The sequence below is a fragment of the Malaclemys terrapin genome, chromosome 3 (assembly GCF_027887155.1).
Source record: "Malaclemys terrapin pileata isolate rMalTer1 chromosome 3, rMalTer1.hap1, whole genome shotgun sequence".
In the NCBI taxonomy this organism is placed as follows: Eukaryota; Metazoa; Chordata; order Testudines; family Emydidae; genus Malaclemys; species Malaclemys terrapin.
Genome location: NC_071507.1, coordinates 34,228,836 through 34,248,089, shown reverse-complemented (window position 1 = coordinate 34,248,089; position 19,254 = coordinate 34,228,836). Strand labels below are relative to the sequence as shown.

Sequence of the window (19,254 nt, the reverse complement as noted above, 5' to 3'; positions counted from 1 at the left end):
ACAATAAATGCTCCTCAAATCTGGAAGACACTTTGCTTCCAACCCCCTTCTGCTTAAACTATAGGGCTTTTCGCTTGAGTAACAGAGCTGGTATCAAACTGGGAGAGAGGTGATCCCCAACATCTTAAATTATACCTGGAAACAAACTGGACGCTTGTGTTCTGAATGGAGCACAGGTGTAATATTGTTCAGAAAGTACTGAAACAGAATCCGATGGAACCGAAAGATACATAGGTTATCTTCATTAATAGACCATTGAACATCATATGAAAAATACAAGGCATCCCTTAATTGGCCTATTATATAGATTCTAGGTGAGGGTGGATCAGCATCCTGGAAATGAGGAGAGTCACCATCTTTGCTTTAACATTCAAACCCAGGTTTGCTGTATGGCAGTGCATGTGCTATCATTTTAATGCTAATCATACTTTAACTATAAATCACTCACATCATTTCTGTGTAAATCTCTCTCATAGTTAAAAGAAGATGTCCAAGTTTGCTTTTTATAGAAACCCAGTCCATTAACAAAACTTAAGGTTTGGTAATAAGAGAGAGCCCAAAGTAAACTATACAGATAATGACTATATGAGTAGCTCATTAATGCTGTAAACATGTGGCAACATACAAATGAAAAGATTGAGAGAACATAAGATAATTCTGGAAGTAGTGCTGCTTATGGTGTTGACAGAGGCACACTTCATTTATCTGTACAATTTAGTGAATAAAAGCAGAAATGTTGTAGGCTTACTTTGAGTGGTGACATTACTTTTGGCTTGAGTCAACAAGTACAAGTAAAAGATTTCCACCTGCTACATCATAATCTAGACTCTGCCACACTGAGCCTCAGCTTATTCTGAGGAGCAATTCTGATAGAAATTTCCGGTTGTCTTCTCATTCCATTCTGGAAGGATCATCATTTTACATAGATCCAATCATCAGTATTACAGGAATACTTAAGCTTTCAACAGCTGGAGAGCTACTTCATCACTGCAGTTATGAAGACACAACAGACTGTCCTGGCAGTGTGTTGTGATGTTGCATCAGGACTGTCAATATGTAACAACACTGCATCAAGGTGATTTAACACTGGTGTTCCAATACAACATCACAATCCTGTGTCAATGCCTCTTCTCTTCCCACCTCTGTACTCTCAGGTGAAGACAGAGAGTGAAGGGTCCATCCTCTTTCATAGCTACAGGGAAAGGAGATCTCATCACTTTCTCTCGCTTCCCATGTGACCAGTGGCAGCACAGGGAATACTCCTGTAAGGAATGCTCTTACTGTTGGTGCCCAGGAATGTCTATCAGACCTAAAGATTCCATGAGGGCCTTGAAGAACCATATACAACTCAAGTAGCTGAGCAGTAAATCTGTGTTCTATTGCAGAGGTTCTCAAATTAGAGGGCACAGAATGTGTTGGGGGAGGATGAAAAGCTTTAAGGGAACCCCCCCCCCCCAAAAAAAAACCATGTACTGTGCGCATTTTACCCATAGCACTGACTAACAAAGCTGATTCCTCCAGCCATAGGAGGTCCTCAGGTGGCACTGTGTATTTGACTCTAGATGGTGCTGTGCATATTGACGGATTTCTGTTAAGCTTGCATCGTATTATACAAAGTCGTTGCTGTCTGTACATTAATCCATTTGCTACAATGTGGTGTGTACATTTAATTGTAAGAATTGACCACAATCACAGTTTTGCTTTGCTCTTATTGCAACGGATTGTTGGCTCTGTTTGAATCAATGCCTTACATATTCTAATAGTTAGTGAGCTGCATGTTGATTTGTTTTTATCGATATATGTACTTGTGTGGTGAGGGGGCATAAACTGCTACAGACACAAAGAAGGGGGTGTGATCACATAAGTTTGAGAACCACTGCTCTATTGGGTGGGAGGAAGGAAAAGACCAATGTTAATGCTGTTCCTTGAATCAGCTCTCTGGGAATGCTAACAGTCCAACTCCAATACATCACCTCCATGGGACATCTCAGCTTGACCGGACTGGGGGTAATGTTTCCATTACAAACACCGCAAAAGTTTGGCCAGGACACCTTTTTCATCTCTTATAATTTAGTGACCAGATATTTTTGAAGTCCCTGTTCATATTATCTCTCAATTGATATTTGTCAAGTTCTACAAGTCAAGCCCAGGTTAATAAAAACCAGCCTATAAAGACTGGTTTCTACCCCACTGACAGTATCATTTTTGTGTTTGACTATATTTATTGAGATAAATACAAATATACAAGCTGTTTTGTATTAAAAAGGTTTCTTTCACTTTCCCCTATAAAGTGGACCATAAAGAACATTAGCATTTAAAAATGTTGTCCCCCACAAGCAGTCTCCTATCTATGGCCTACAGGATTGATAAGCTGCCTGCCCTATGGTTACTCCATAAACTCCCCAGAAAGAGATGATTAAAAAGGATACTCAAGTACTTTAAGCCCAAAATTTCAGTGAGATTTTCACCCCTGCTGAAGCTGCCATATGCTGGGTAAAGGGGCCAGAGTGACAAAGGAGCTCTGAAAACCCTAGATATGGGCATGGGAGAATTCCCCTAGCACAGGAAAGGAGGAAGATAGCCTCAGGTTGTCTTTTGTGGACTCCCTCCCAAGCTCCAGTATAAGGCACATACCAGAGGTGAGGGTAGGAGGGGGAGGTGAGTGTCAGGGACAAGGAGGTGTGCAGCCACAGTGCATAGCGCTGCAGAGGTTCTGCACAGTACTGCTGCCCAAAGACATCCAGTGACAAGCTACTGTAACTTAGAAAACTGCAGATATTCAGTGTCACAGTCTCAGGATAATTGCACCTGTATTCGCCCTCCCCCCCCCCACTTCCTGTGGTCCATTCCAGGAGTGCCCAGTCAGGTCTCAGATCTCCAGTCATCACCTGTCTGTGGGCAGGGACCCTTGTCCCATCCCTTGTGACAGGGGCGGGGAGGAGGGGAGCGCAAGACTGCAAGGCTCCCTGCATTACACTGTGATATCCCTGGCAAGCCAGTCTGCCTAAAGGCCAGCACCTGTGCTTGGCTCTCTCTCTCTGAGGGCTATGAACAGTGCATTACTAGCAGTTACTAGTTACCACCAAGTTCTTTCCAAGCAAGCACATTTATTCTCAAGGTAAAAGCATTGGAGAGAAAATATATAAAAAACAAGCAGATTTAAACAAAAACTAAACATACCAGAATCACTTGTCATACTTATGGGGCCCTAGTAGGCCAAAGTAAGGGGCTCCTTTGGATAGAAAGACCTGTCTGTTAGCTGTATCAGAAAGGAGGCCCTAAGTCAGTTTAAATGCAGCCTTTTTATATCTAAAGCCCTTTCTTTTTCTGTTAGTCTCTGGAAAACCCACTTTGAACAAGTATATGCAAGCCTCCCAAGGGATGGTACCTCTAGAGGTATTTACAACCTGAGTGATTCACTTTAATCATCCCCCACTGGTTTTAGTTCCTGGAGGAGCTAAAAGCAACCATTATCCCCCTCCCCTGAGCTGCATACAATGCCTGGCCCACAGTAATACAGAGATTATTTATTACCTTAATACAATATGTTCTCCAAAAGATGCTGCATGCAGACGCAATATCTGTCACACTCAGCATCTCTGAATAGCTGCCAACACCTGTTTAGATGCCTGAATATAGATTCAGAAGCCCAACTTTAGCCACTCACGTTTGAAAATTCTGACCCAAGTCTATATTAGTCACACACACAAAAAGTTGCCAGGATACTTCCAAACTTGGATCTCCCACATGTCAACATTTGGAGCTGTATAATCAAGAATTACATTTATTTACATTATCGGTCTTATCTAATTAATATGTGTGTCTTGTTCATCAGAATCTATTCATTTTTTATATCTCAGCTCATACTATTGGTATATAAGATACAGATATATTACACAACTTATGAGAAGTTGTATATATAATTTATTAGTGAAGTCTTCAAGACATACATTATCTAATGTAAGGTCTTTATTCTGACCTAGATCTTGTGCAATACTGTATTAATAAAATATTTTTCAAGTATACAACAATTTTCATCCCACAGGAGACCAAAGTACATTGTTAGGGTCAGATTCTCTGTTGCACTCCACCTTGCAAACTTGATTAGACCAGTGCTGATTTGGTAGCAATATACACTCTTTGCATGGGTGTAAACAACAAAGATCAGGGAAATGCAAAAATCTGTCCCTACACATACAACATGCAAACACAGTGAAATGCAGTTTTCTCTGGGGTGGAGAGCTGTATCCACATCGATTGGTGCCCATTGTGACAGATATGGCAATTTCCTGCAATATCTTTGAGAGCGCTAAATGAATTAAGTTTAAATAGCTTTGGAGTCCATAGTATTATAAATGCCGAGTTTTTATACTGTTGTGGGATTGTATGTAACTTCTGTAGAAGGGAGACGTGGCCAATGTAAACCCTGGGAAGTGTTATGAATTTCAAAAGATTATTTTAAACAATTTACCAGACAAGAACGAACTTTTGGGACAAAAAGTTAAACAGCATTTCCCAGGAAATCTCTGGGCAAATGTGCATGCTAATGTACCCCCCTCCAGTAATGCTTTGCCCTGAGGAGGGGACCTTTGTCTGCTGATCATCTGTTATATGAGAACAAGCTCAAAGGCTCAAACTGCATAAAGGAAAGAATGAATGATTAACAGAGGTGCTTATTCTGAGCTAACAGTTGCAATGAACTCGTAACCACAAAAAAAAGCCTTAATAGAGTTTGAAGGATTGATCACGTGCCAGAACCCTTGCTGGAGTTGGGGGTGATCTCTGGTAAGTTTAGCAGCCTGCATATAGGTTCTTTTATTGTTTTCAATATGTTTTCTCTGTAATGCTTTCACCTTAGAGTAAATGTGCTTGCTTAGAAAGAACTCTGTGGTAACTTTCAGTTGTGGGCAATTATGCTGCTTATTGCCTCTGAAGAGAAAGCAAAGCAGGCCTGCTTAGGCACTCTATTTTGCTGGGAAACTCAGTATAGGCAGGGAACTATGCAGCTTGGAAAAAACCTGGTCAGGAGGATGAGAGATACATGGGTCTCTAGGCTGGGGTGGATTCTGACCTAGGGCACTGGGACATGACTTTTAGAAAATGACAGGGGAATGTTAATTAACGTCAAAGCAGGGAAAGCAAAATCCCCATACTTACTCCTGCAAAGTGCCAAGCATTCTCAACCTCCACTAAAGTCAGCAGGAGATGAGGATGCCCTGCACAAGGCACACTTTACAGGATTGAGCCCATTGATTTTAAGGTCTCATCAAAGAAACCACGTAATTGATACAGTAAATGATGCTGCCAAGCACCTACCCTCAAGAGGAGGGAAGGGTGAAACATGCTCCAAGGTTTAGAATATGTAGCTGCAAGAAGTCAAACTTTATTCTTAAGCTACTAAACCACGCATCTGCTATTCTGATTTCTTGGGATATTTAAAATATTTTAATAAAGATGTAATTATACTGATCTAAAAAAAAAAAAGAAGACTTCTGACACAAAGGTAACCTGCTCAGCTGCTGCTGGGAAAAACCCTCCAACAGGAGTATAAATCACCAGGTTTCATGAGGATGAGAGAGACTTGGCGTGCTGACAGCGCTACAAATTTCTGGAAGAGGAGACTTCTGAACTCCATCTGATCAATAGCCTTATAGGGTTGGCAAATACTGATGGATTTATTGTAAACAGTTAGCACCTCACTAAGATGGAACGCAGCAGTGTTTTCTTTCTAATTACACCAATAGCTATTACTAAGAATCATATCAGCGCATTTACATATTTAGGTAACAGTAGAGAGATCATTTCCGCATGTCAATTAACGTCAAATGGAACAGTGCAGACTGCTGAATTTACAGATTTTTCTGCAGTGCCAGCTTCCCATTTTTTTATTGTGCAACAAAGTAGCTGCTACTTGCCAGTGTTTCCTTTGAAATCATAAGGTAAATTTTCAGCAGAGGTATTTGGCCACACAAACTACACAAATCAATATTAAGCCAATAGCAATTTTAAATGCATTTCGTTAAGTGCTTTAATGGAAGGTGCAGGGAAGCTGAAACCCTTGGAAAGCAACTCTCTTCCCCGCCCCATAAACAATAAAAGCAATGCTTTCTATCCACAAACTGAACATGGATACACTCCCTGTCATATTGCTCTTCTCTTCCTGCTTGTGTAGCTCCTCAATATCAAACTCTGAATATTAGCTTTCAGTGATATTTTCTTCAAGCATCTACTGATAATATCAGCACATGCACACAAAACACTTCAAACCAACTGAAAGAGGCAGTAAAAACGCTGCATGATACATGTATACTGGAAAAGAGATATTTATTATAAATGGGATTTGGCTACATTACATAAGCAGCTTCATGCTAGCACCTCTAATACACTTTTACTGTCTCCTTGCTTTTTATTCATCTCTCACACTGCAACAAACAAATGTGTATACACTTATAATAAAAGGTATGAAGACTAACCTGCCAAGGCCGATCCCAATCCAGAGGAATAGGAAATGCTCCAAGCCATGCTCCCACTATGCTACACATTGTGGTAATCTGTAGACTGTTATCCCAGATGGACATAGCTCTGTAAGATTAGCACATATTACAAGATTTTAACAGCACAAAAGTCATCCTTTCACAGCTTTAGACTGACTGATCGGATCTCTGCCACGCTCTGCAAGTCAAACAGCAGATTTTAAAAAAAAGTACAATTGACATTTTATATATAACACACAGATTTATTGGGTGAAGGTGGTTATAGGGGTATGTGTCTACCACACCCCACTCACTGTAGCAACCTTTCCCCCACCCCTTGCATTTTCCATTTTTTTCCAAGGGGGTTTGTTAGTAAGGAGCATGTATCACTTTCCCCTTTCCCTGCCTTAACCACACATCATACATAGAGGGGCAGAATGCAATATCTCCATACCACTTCCAGGCCCTGACAACATGAGAGTTACATTTCAGGCACCAAATCTGGGCTCCAGCATGCAAAACTAACTTAAGTTTTGTACGCTGTACTTAAAAATATAAAAACTGCTATAATGTTATGACTAAGAATTCTACTAGTGCTACTGCCTACATTCAACTCCAATCCCTATGGAAATTGGACAGACAAAAATATTCAACCCACTAGCAGATTTTACTGAATACTACAACTTTAGTCTTCTGATGGAAGCATAACATGATGAAATATAGAAGTTATTTAATAAAACTTTATGGACCTAAAGCAAGTTTTATTTTTGCCAAAGGATACTTAATTATTCCTTTTGGCAATAACAAACAGGTTACTTGGATTTTTGCCTTCAGACTGAAGAATATCATTATAGGTAGGCTGAAGATGTGGAACAGAGATCTGTATTAGGTTTTGGCTAGGATTCAGATTTTGGATTTGAAGCTGATGAAGCTAAATGTCCAGTGAACTGTTATTGAGATATTTCCACTATCTTGAGCCAAATCCAAACCAGAACTGTGGTAGACCCTAGACCAGCTGATGCTACGGTATGCACAATATTCTCTGTCTATGCTGAGTCCCCAGTTGTGTTTAACACTGTGTTAGTTACCACAACTCCCCAGGGTTCTAATATGATGTACTTTCCCAGTACACATAGGTCTAAGTCTCTTTAGCAGCCTCATATATTTCAGCCTTTTGTTAACATATTAAAGATAGATACCTCCTCTGCAGTTGTCATCACTGAAATTAGGAAAGGCCAGTTGCATTTGAAAGCTGTGATGAAAAAGCCTCCATGTGTCAAAAATTAATGTTATTTTAACCTTTTGAGCCAGTGACCCATAAGGTTAGCCATGACCAGCTGACACAATGTTAAACACAACAGTCCCTGTGTGCACTGTTTCACACCATGTTAATTACCATGACTCCTCAGGATTGTTGTCTAACATGATATAATTTCCCAGGGTAGAAAAGCCATTAGGGAGATTATTTTTAACCCAAACTCAGACAGGAGAAGAAAGAAGTGGAGTAGATTTTGTATGGCGTCTATAAGAGAATACACAAGGGACTTCACACAATAGCAACCTTTTTCCCTTTGTAAGTGTAGGTCTTTCTAGCATGCAACTTCCAATCACACTGGAGGATTCAGGCTACTACCATTGTATCACATCAATGGGCATGCTAATAGGGAGGGGAAATTCAGTTATAACTGGAGGCAGAACTGGCTAAGAGCCGCAACAACTGGTAAGAACTAGATGGAGGTATTTCTAGGCAAAGGATATTTTCTATCATAGAATCACAGAAGTGTAGGACTGGAAGGGACCTCAGCAGGTCATCTAGTCCAGTCCTCTGCCCTCAAGTCAAGAGTAAGTAATAACCAGACCATTCCTGACAGGTGTTTGTCTAACCTGTTCTTAAAAACCTCCAATGATGGAGATTCTACAACCTGCTGTCCCTAGGCAATTTGTTCCAGTGCTTAATTACCCTGACAGTTAGGAAGCTTTTCCTAATGTCCAACCTAAACCTCCCTTTCTGCAATTTAAGCCCATTGCTTCTAATTCTATCATCAGAGGTTAAGTAAAACAAATTTTCAATGGCCTCCTTGTAACAATCTTTTATGTACTTGAAAACTGTTACCATGTCCCCTCTCAGTCGTCTTCTCCAGACTAAACAAACACAATTTTTTTCAATCTTTCCTCATAGGTCATGTTTTCAAGACCTTTACTCATTTTTGTTGCGCTCCTATGGACTTCCTCCAATTTGTCCATATCTTTCATGAAATGTGACACCCATAACTGGACACAATACTACAGTTAAAGCCTTATCCGTGCAGAGTGGAGTGAAAGAATTATTTCTCGTACCTAGCTTACAACACTGCTGCTAATACATCCCAGAATGATTTTTTTTTTAAAACAGCGTTACACTGTTGACTCATATTTAATTTGAGATCCAGTATGACCCCCAGATTCCTTTCCTCAGTACTCCTTCCTAGGCAGTCATTTCCCATTTTGTATGTGTGCAATTGATTGTTCCTTCCTAAGTGGAGTACTTTGTATTTGTCTTTATGGAATTTCAGCCTATTTACTTCAGATCATTTCTCCAGTTTGCCCAGATCATTTTGAATTTTAATCCTATCCTCCAAAGCACTTGCAACCCCTCACAGCTTGGTATCATCTGCAAACTTTATAAGTGTACTTTCTCTGTCAGTGGTCCCCAAACTTTTCAGGGTTGCACCCCCCACTTGCCCCATCCATGCCTCCCACACAGCTTGGGGGCAGGGACAGGGATAAGGGGGGCCAAGGCTGGAGCCACAGCTGGGGGTGGGAGCAGAGCCCCGGACAGGGGGCGAAGCTGGCAGTCAGGGCCCCGGAGCTGGCAACCGGGGCCGGGGCCAGGGCCAGGAGAAGAACTGGGTGGTGTTCCCTCCCTGCCCCGGGCCTTGGCCACACACCCGAACATACCTCCATGCCCCCCTAGGAGGACGCATCCCACAGTTTGGGGACCTCTGCTCTATGCCATTATCTAAATCATCAATGAAGATATTGAACAGAAAATGACCCAGGATCAATCACTGCGGGACTCCACTTGATATGCCTTTCCAGCTTGACTGTGAACCACTGATAATTACTCCCTGGGAACAGTTTTCCAATCAGTTATGCACGCATCTTACACCAGCTCCACCTAGGTTATATTTCGTTAGGCTATTTCTACACTACAGCCTATGTCGGCAAAAATGTATTTTGCTCAGGGGTGTGAATATTTCACCCCCGAAGGACATAAATTACACCAACATAAACGTTCATGTGCACACCCAATCACAGTGGTGTTTTCTGTATGCCGACAGGAGAGGTCACTCCCGTCAGCATGGAGCATCTTCACCAGATGCGCTGCATGAACGCAGCTGTATTGGTACAGCTGCACCACTGTACATATAGACATGATCTTAATTTGTTTATGAGAAGATCATGAAAGACAGTATCAAAAACCTTACTAAAGTCAAGATATACCACATCTACCACTTCCCCCCATCCACAAGGCTTGTTAGTCTATCAAAGAAAGCTATTAGGTTGGACTGACATGATTTGCTCTTGACAAATCCATGTTGACTGTTACTTATCACCTTATTATCTTCTGGATGTTTGCAAATTGATGCTTGATTATTTGCTCCATTATCTTTCCGTGTACTGAAGTTAAGATGACCGGTCTGTAATTCCCCAGGTTGTCCTTACGCCCCTTTTTATAGATTGGCACTATATTTGCCCTCTTCCAGTACTCTGTAATCTCTTCCATTTTCCATGAGTTTTCGAAGATAATCGCTAATGGCTCATATCTCCTCTGTCAGCTCCTAGCATGTATTTCATCAGGCCTTGCCAACTTGAAAACATCTAACTTGTCTGGCTAATTTTTAATTTGTTCTTTCCCTATTTTAGCCTCAAATCCTATGGAGTTCACTGATGTTAGATGTTCAATCGGTATGACCTTTTTGGTGAAAACAAACAAAAAAAAGCATTTAGCACTTTTGTGTTGTCTTTCTTCCCTCACTGAATAATGGGCCTGCCCTGTCTTTGGTCTTCCCCTTGCTTCTAATGTATTTGTAGAATGTTTTCTTATTACCTTTTATGTCTCTAGATAGTTCATTCTAATTTTGTCCCTACGTACTCGTGTAGTTTTTTTTTTTTTTATTTTCATCCTTCGTAATTTGATCTAGTTTTAGGATTCTTTTTTGAGTTTCAGATAATTGAAGATATCCTAATTAAGCCAGAGTTGCCTCTTGCCATAATTCCTATCTTTCCTACGCAGTAGGATAGTTTGCTCTTGTGCCCTTATTAATGTCTCTTGGAAAAAATGCCAACTCTAACTGTTTTTCCCCTTAGGCTTTGCTTCCAATGGGATCTTGCCTACCAACTCCCTACGTTTGCTAAAGTCTGCCTTCTTGAAATCAATTGTCTTTATTCTGCTGTTTCCCCTCCCACCATTCCTTAGAATCATGAATTCTATCATTTCATGATCACTTTTACCAAGCTGCCTTCCACTTTCAAATTCTCAATCAATGCCTTCCTATTTGTCAAATTCAAATCTAGAACAGCCTCTCCCCTAGTTGCTTTCTCCACCTTCTGAAATAAAAAAATTTCTCCAATGCATTCCAAAAACTTGTTGGATAATATGTGCCTTGCTGTATTATTTTTCTCAACAGATGTCTGGGTAGTTGAAGTCCCCCATCACCACCAAGTTCTGTGCTTTTGATGGTTTAGTTAGTTGTGTAAAAAGATGTATCAACCCCCTTTGATACAGTTGGGACTGTATGAACCCACTTCTTTCACTGATTGTTCCATAAGGGCACTGCAGCCATACCTGTGAAAGTACCCCATGCCTTGAAATAAAAGCCCTTGGGTTTTCCTGGGCAGTCTCCAAATCAAAAGGAAAAACATCTTAGCATCTTCTTCATAAAACGGGAAAAGACTAAATAATCCTGGGGAGAATCACCTTTCTCCAACTTCCCAATGGAAAAATACTTTGCTTCAGAGGAATCTCATTTTTTATATTTAAGTAATAGTCCTGTTTCTCAGCAATACATCCACCATCCCAGGCAAGTTTTCATCATATGCCAAATCAGTTTTGGTGGTGGAAGTGTCAATGCTACTAATGTATGCATGTACACTGGTTGTGCTGAAACCATCAGTGTTCAGGTAATCTAAAACTGCGTAAGTGATTCCAAAGCATAGATCTGACATTGACTCTCAAAAACTCCATGCTAACAAGGGCTCCAACAAATGTCCATGTTAGGACATTGCTTTGGAGCATTAAGATCAGTGAAAAGACCATCACACATTAAGGAAACAAATTTCTCAAGAGATAGCATCACACCTATGAATGCAGTATGTCTTGCTGCATCTGAGGATCCATTATGTAGCTTATCTGTGACAGCATGTCTGGGAAAGGAATAGCCAGAAACCACAGGCAGCTGTTCGTAAGAGCTGACAGCAAAGTCAGCTGCAAAATGAGGAATTGTCTGGTTCCCTTTTGGCACTGGCAGAAGATGATGCCTTTGTGGTGATGACTAGGAAAATAGACTGTGTCTGAAAACTTGCTAGCCAACAAATTTTTTTAAACATGACTTTGCACCTACTGTAGACACAGTTTAACACCTTGACAAATGTGTTCACTGGTCATGGTTGATCCTAAGGGGAAAACATGATCTATTTTCCTTGTCTACATGTACCCTCTGACGAGCCAGGTTGAACATCACTGGTTGGGTTCTTGCTCAAGGGAGAAAACCTCACCACAGTCTGGTAACAATCACATTAGGTCTAACAGGACACTTTACACAGGATTGGATATAAAGCTATACAGTCTCCTCTCTGTGGGACTTGCATGATTGTAGGTAGCATTGGTGCAGGGTTCTGACACCTAGTATGAGGTCTTACCTTGGTTCCTTTTAAAACAAAGTTTCTGAGGCTTTCCAGGCTGGCTTCATGGCGATCTTAACAGACCAATTGGAGAAGGCCAGGGAGACTTCGAGGAGTATGCTCTAGGACTGAGTGGCACACGTTACATTTGTGAACATATATCATGTGCTGGCCAGTCATGGTCCCTTCTCGGGCATAAAGCACAGTAGTCACGTCAGTAGATGGTGCACCGATGCCAATAACCAAAATTTCCAAGGCAGCATGAAGAGAGACATGGAAGTGACCACAAGTGCTCCAGTAATGCACGATTGCCCAAGGACTCTGTCCAGAGATATATGTCACTCTGGAGAATGCACGGCACGTGAGCCCAAAGGCCTAGGTATGCTGATGATGCAAATGACCCCTCCGGAGCACCTTATGGAGGAATAGATGAAAGAGGCAAAAAATTCCCAAGGTGTGTTGACAATGCCACTGAATGTCCATAAATTGTTTGAGAAGTTGAAGGGCGCATATAAGCCCCACAAGAATAAACATCAGGAATATCCCCAAACTCTACCAGTTAATCAATTAAAAAAATGTTGGGTTTTGGTTGCTATGATGTTCATTTTTTAACAGAACACACCAGTGAGACAAAAGGATGGATTTAATCAGCCATTGTGGTCCCATATGAGCTCCTTCACCAGTCAGAGAATCGAACTGATCACCAGAGGCAACGCAAGTACCTCAGTAAGCAGCATGCCCCTCTGGGTAGCACAGCTTAGACTTTTTACTTTAGGCAGTTCCCACCATGCCTGTGCTCTGGCACACCCTCTGTTGGGTTTCTATCTGTTAAGATAGAATCTTTCATATTCCACTGCAATTTTCCTTTAGCATTCTGCAGTTCTCATCTGCCGTATAAATTTCCTAATGAACTTCAACAAGACACAAAAAGGATCACAGCTAAGTAATTCTAATAGAAAAAAAAAGATTAGTATTTTTAATATCTTAGAATTTTAGTCTAATCAAGATTCTTATGTAATTGTTATAATAATACTGCCTCAACAGGCCTCCCAGTGAGGAATCATCAGGGGCTCTTGCTTTCAGGAACTGGAGCCAGATGGGTCTAGAATGAGCTCTGCTGGAATTAATTTTTGTTTACTTCTTACTTGCTGAATTTTTATTAAAAAGTTGTTTGGTTTCTTTCTGTCCCATTGAGAAAATAGCAACAGAGGGTCCTGTGGCACCTTTTTACAGATTCAGACTAACACGGCTACCCCTCTGATAATTGAGAAAATAGTTACTTAGGAAAACATGCCAAAAACAAAAAGACCGAAGTGACAAATTGTAGTAATTCAATCAACCTATGCCAACAAAGACAAATGACTTGGTACCATTACTTCATGTATCTCACCATATGGGACATGTGAATGATCCCACTTTTCACAAGTTGCAGGATATCAACAAGCCTAACAACAATAAAAGGCTGGATATTTCACAACACACTATTCCCTTAACAGACCACAATTTTGAGACTTATCTGGGGATAAGAAGATTTTGCTGCTCAAAGCATCATTGAGGGCTCTGATCTCCTATTGTTACTAATTAGTTCATATGCAAGAGCACAATTCCCCAATAGTAATGCTTCATAAAAAATACACAAACATTAAACCCTGAAAGGGCTCCTAGGACTGCAATACAATTGGACTGGATATTTTCCTCAGATTACTTTAGCTTGGAATATGGTTTAGTTTGGCAAAGTTAAGTACGCTAACTACTGCAGTGATTATGGTTTGTTTGGTTTTTCTTTTAATTTGTGTAAGAAATCACACGTAAAGCTGCAACAAAGTACTCCACTCTGTTGGGGATTAATTATGAGTGAAATGGAATTTTAAATTTTAAAAAAAGGTTGCCATGTGACTATCTCAAAGCAAACTTCCATTAATTAAAGAATACCATGACAAGGTGAATGGATCCTGCACATTGCCAGTCAAACCAAGGGCTGAAGCCAGCCTGAGACACAGAGGTCCCACAGCTGTCTCTTATTAGGACTGCCAACATTCCTTTAATTAACACCTACTGGTTTATTAGGGCTAATTGCCAACAGACACCTGAAGCCCTTAAAGGGTGGAGATAGAAACCTAGACAGGAGCAGGTAGGGAAAGATGGTGTAAGGTCATGCTTGATCACTGGTTTTGCCCCTTAATGAAGGCCCACAATAGCCTCTAACCTGTGGAAAACTTAGGCTGAAGGATACATTTGGTGCATGTGAAGGAATAAAACAAGTTGCAGAGTCTCCTTTTCTTCACAACCAGCTGCTACCGTGACTGGACCATCACACGTATAATGAACTGAGGTCCTGGGTTCACATAATTAGGATTCAGATGGTTTGGCATTTGGCTCCAAAATTCTGAAGTTAGTCTTTTAACACAACTGTCTGAGGCATTATGAGCCTACCGAATAGCACCAAGACTGTTACCACTTGGGAAGACAGATTATTAAAAAGACAGCAAGAATTTTGCTTAACTTATACAGCTTATGCAGATCTCAGCACATGAAGCAATTTTTAAGGATTCATGGTCTGTTGTTTCCTATCATACAAACAGATTGCTGCTACAAAAAAATATGTTGTGGATTTGTCTTAGCAGGCCTGGGGCAGGACTTCATACTATTGATACCTGTTAGGGAAGGATATATTCAGGAAGAAATGCCTGTAAGTATGTTTTTGCCACTTAAATATATTTAAAAAGTTATTGTCATCAAAAGGCAGACAAGAGTCTGGATAGCTGAAACAACTGAATGACAGTCTAGCACATGTTTCTAGAATTATGATTCTGTGATGTCAGAACACTTGCTATAGAAAAAGTTAGTGTTAACGGTTTTCAACTATAAATCTTTTTCCTTTATAATCCTCTGCTTTCACATACAATTCTCTGATCCATTCACCTTTCAGGCTGAATGTTTCTTGCCCATTCTCTAACCAAAGGGGGTTTATTGTATTTTTTTCTCCTTTCTTAAAGAACAAAAGGTTTTTTTGTAAATTTGAGGGACTGTGTTCTTGTAAAAGAACAAACCTAACTACACTTCTTTGGACAAGGATGGAGTACACAAGTCTGCAACTCTGCTTAAACACAGTGTTGTAAATACTAGTGGTTTTGTAAGGTTTGAAAAAGTTCTTTCAGTTAATTAATCCTGAAAAGTGTTTACTGAGTGTATATACTGAAAATGTTTCTTATATTTAAGTCTGTGGACTCAAATGAGTGATGTCTGCAAGTTCAACTATGTAAGTGAGCATTTGGTTGTTAATTTATAAAATAGTGCATAGAAACAAAGAAAAACTAGCTGGTAGTCCAATATTAATACAAGCCTTCAGAAAAATACACCGCATAACCTCCTGCTCAGGAGAAAAGGTGACCTTCAGAGCATGCCCTGAAAACCAATAATTTGGGTTATGTCAGACCCACATGGGGAAAAATTACAAAATGTAGGCTCCTCCTCTGCAAGAGATTATCAAATACTGCCTATCTTAATTTTCAGGTTTTATATTTATGCCCATCACCACAGTCTCTAAACCAGAGCACACAAGTGATCTTGGCAGTCATGAAAGTGATTAAGGTGTTTTCTCAGGCAGTTAGGACTCACACTGTTCAAGGCCTTACTGATCAATATTCATATTTTGAACTGCACCTAGAAGCAAACAGGGAGACAATACAGTTGTTTGAGAAGAGATGTAATGTGCTTCCCACATCTAATCCACTAAACAGACTTGCTGCCATGTTCTGAACCAGATGTAGCATCTGAGTGTTCTTCAACTGTAACTTTAAGAACACATTCTAATCAAGTCACAAATGCATACATAACTGTGATCAGATCAACATCAGATAGACTATAAGCGATCACAATTATCATCTGAAACCTGCACAGGAGATTATGCTGTGGCCAACCCAGTTTGCAAGAGCAGCTGGCAATCTGTACATATTCCTAAATTATGAGCCTCCTTGACAAAGGTTGAAGAAACCTCCTCACATCATAAGGGCAAACACTCTCCTGGGTAGATGCTTTTCTTCTCTACCAAGAATATCCTCTGCCTTATCAGTATTGCTTCGGGGAACTTACAAGGTCCATTGGCAAAGAAAATTGCTAGAGAGTCTTCCCTACCCCGCCTCTAGCATCTCTGTAGGTACCAAGGGCAAAATCTAATCCATAAATTCCACATGCTAAACAACGCTGGATTCGCTCTTCGTTTAACTTAAAGAAAATCAAATACAAAAGATCTGTTTTCAATAGTATGACTTCCTAGTTGAAATAACAAATTTTTAGAAATGAAAAGACTAAAGGTTAAAAATTCATGTTAATGCTTCATGATGCACATACGTTCTATCATCACTAGTTAGTCTTAAGTGTGTACATCCTGTTTGTTTACCCCATGCAACAAACGATATGCAACACTAATTTTGCATTTCTTGACATTTTGTGGAACATCTTACATTGCATTTACATAGTAGTTTGCATTTAACAGAATTATATTAGCACTTTCTTGACATGAGTTTGCACAGGGAGTCTCCTAGCAATAATGATTAGGCAGAGTGTCCCTGGACTGCCAACTCATTTTCATATATAGTCTCTTCGTTTTTTGGTTTATTGATATTTGATTTTCTTAAAAGCTTTATAAAGATTTTCTTGTTCAAATGAGAAAGCATTGCCAAATCTAGTCAGGATGTACCAAGAATGAGGTAACTCAAAGGTTGGAGGAAAGGCAGACATAGTAGAATTGTTGTAATTTGGTGGAAGGAGCTACACCAGGGGTTGGCAACCTTTCAGAAGTGGTGTGCCAAGTCTTCATTTATTCACTCTAATTTAAGGTTTTGCGTGCCAATAATATATTTTAACCTTTTTAGAAGGTCTCTTTCTATAAGTCTATAATATATAACTAAACTATTGTTGTACGTAAAGTAAATAAGGTTTAAAAAATGTTTAAGAAGCTTCATTTAAAATTAAATTAAAATACAGAGCCCCCTGGACTGGTGGCCAGGACCTGGGCAGTGTTTGTGCCACTGAAAATCTGCTCGCGTGCTGCCTTCGGCACGCGTGCCATAGGTTGCCTACCCCTGAGCTACACTGTTTATTTATCCACTGAAATTTGACTTCCATTTCAAGATAGTATTTTGCTTTAGACATCCTGTATTACCTGACCACACTGAAAAAGCTATTTTTTGAGAAATTATTATTGAATGAGCACCTCCCACACTTTTAGCCAGAAATATTTTTCTAAAATAAGTTATTTTTGGCTCAGTAATAATACTCTAAACAAGGAGTTTACCATTTGTGTAGTGTTGGGTTTGATGACTGTATACAGTGATAGATTCTGAAACAATCCTCTCTTGAAGGTAATTCTTTAAGATGTGGTATGGGTAAGGTGAAAATTCTTCTCCTACTTCCCAAGGATATCAAAAATGATACTTGGTGAATGTATGAAAGAAGCCAAGATAAAAGAACAGTAATGCTCTCTACAAGCATTAGTCAAAAAAATTAAGATTCTTTTTCTTTAAGGAAAGATTTTGTCAAGGTTGACAGATCAAAGACTGCATCACAAATGCTCCTGTGCTGTGTCTAGGTTACATAACATACTTTGACTAACTCCAGCCCTCATGTCAAGGAATCTAGACTCTTTGGCCCCAATCCTGCAAACACTGACAAATGCACATAAACTTTACTGATGTGATTGATTTCAAGACTACTCACATGCAAAAAGTTAAGCGTGTGTTTGTAAGATCACAAATATAGACTATAACATATTTACAATGCAAGCCTGACATTTGTTGGAGAGGAGAGAAACTCTAATTTTTTCCAACATTAATGGTGTCCCTTTTAATTTAGGAATATAGAATATTATGCTTATTAGCCTTCTTTTTTAGTGTTAAGATTAAGATAATTGTAGCTAGCACAAAGAATCAGAATCATAGGACTGGAAGGGACCTGAAGAGGTCATCTAGTCCAGTCCTCTGCACTCATGGCAGGACTAAGTATTATCTAGACCGGGGTGGGCAAACTTTTTGGGCTGAGGGCCACATCTGGGTGGGGAAATTGTATGCAGGGCCGGGGCAGGGGGTTGGGGTGCGGGAGGGAGTGCAGTGTGCAGGAAGGGGTTCAGGGGAAGGGATTGGGGCAGAGGAGGAGTGTGGGGTACAGAGGTTGGGGTGTGGGGTGCAGGAGGGGGCTCAGGGCAGGGAGTTGGGGTGCAGGAGGGGTGCACAGTGCAGGTAGGGGGCTTAAGGCAGGGAGTTTGGGGGTGGGGTACAGGAGGGGTTCGGACTCTGGGGTGGTCCCGGGGGGAGGAGGGGCAGAGAGCTCCGCGTGCGCTGCCCTTCCCGTGCCTCCATGTACCTCCCCCAAAGCTCCCATTGGCCGCGGTTCCCCATTCCCAGCCAATGGGAGCTGCGGGGGACAGTGCCTGGAGGCAAGGGCCCGGGGGCCGCAGGGACGTCGGGTTGGCTGCTGCTCAGAGCAGTGCAGGGCCTGCAGCGCCACGGGGGGCAATCCCTGAGGGGCCCGATCCAGCCCGCGGGCCATAGTTTGCCCACCCCTGATCTAGACCATCCATTACAGGTGTTTGTCCAACCTGCTCTTAAAAATCTCCATGATGGAGATTTCACAACCACTCTGAGCAATTTATTCCAGGGCTTAACCACTGGATAGTTAGGAAGTTTTTCCTAATGTCCAACCTAAACCGCCCTTGCTGCAATTTAAACCCATTTCTCCAGTTTGTCCAGATCATTTAGAATTTTAAATTCTATCCTCCAAAGCACTTGCAACCCCTCCCAGCTTGGTATCATCCACAAACTTTTTAAGTGTACTCTCTATGCCATTAGCTAAATCATTGAAGATACAGAACAGAAACAAACCCAGAACACATGTATGATAA

General features: G+C 40.8%; 1 protein-coding gene across 1 annotated transcript in view; it reads right to left on the bottom strand.

The window, feature by feature from the left end:
* Positions 1-19,254, bottom strand: part of PIGF (phosphatidylinositol glycan anchor biosynthesis class F) — a 44,330-nt gene that overhangs the window by 11,497 nt on the left and 13,579 nt on the right. Inside the window, exon 5 of the mRNA XM_054024570.1 lies at positions 6,474-6,582. Within this exon, the coding sequence (XP_053880545.1) occupies positions 6,474-6,582 (109 nt within the window). The remainder of the gene's footprint in view (positions 1-6,473; positions 6,583-19,254) is intronic.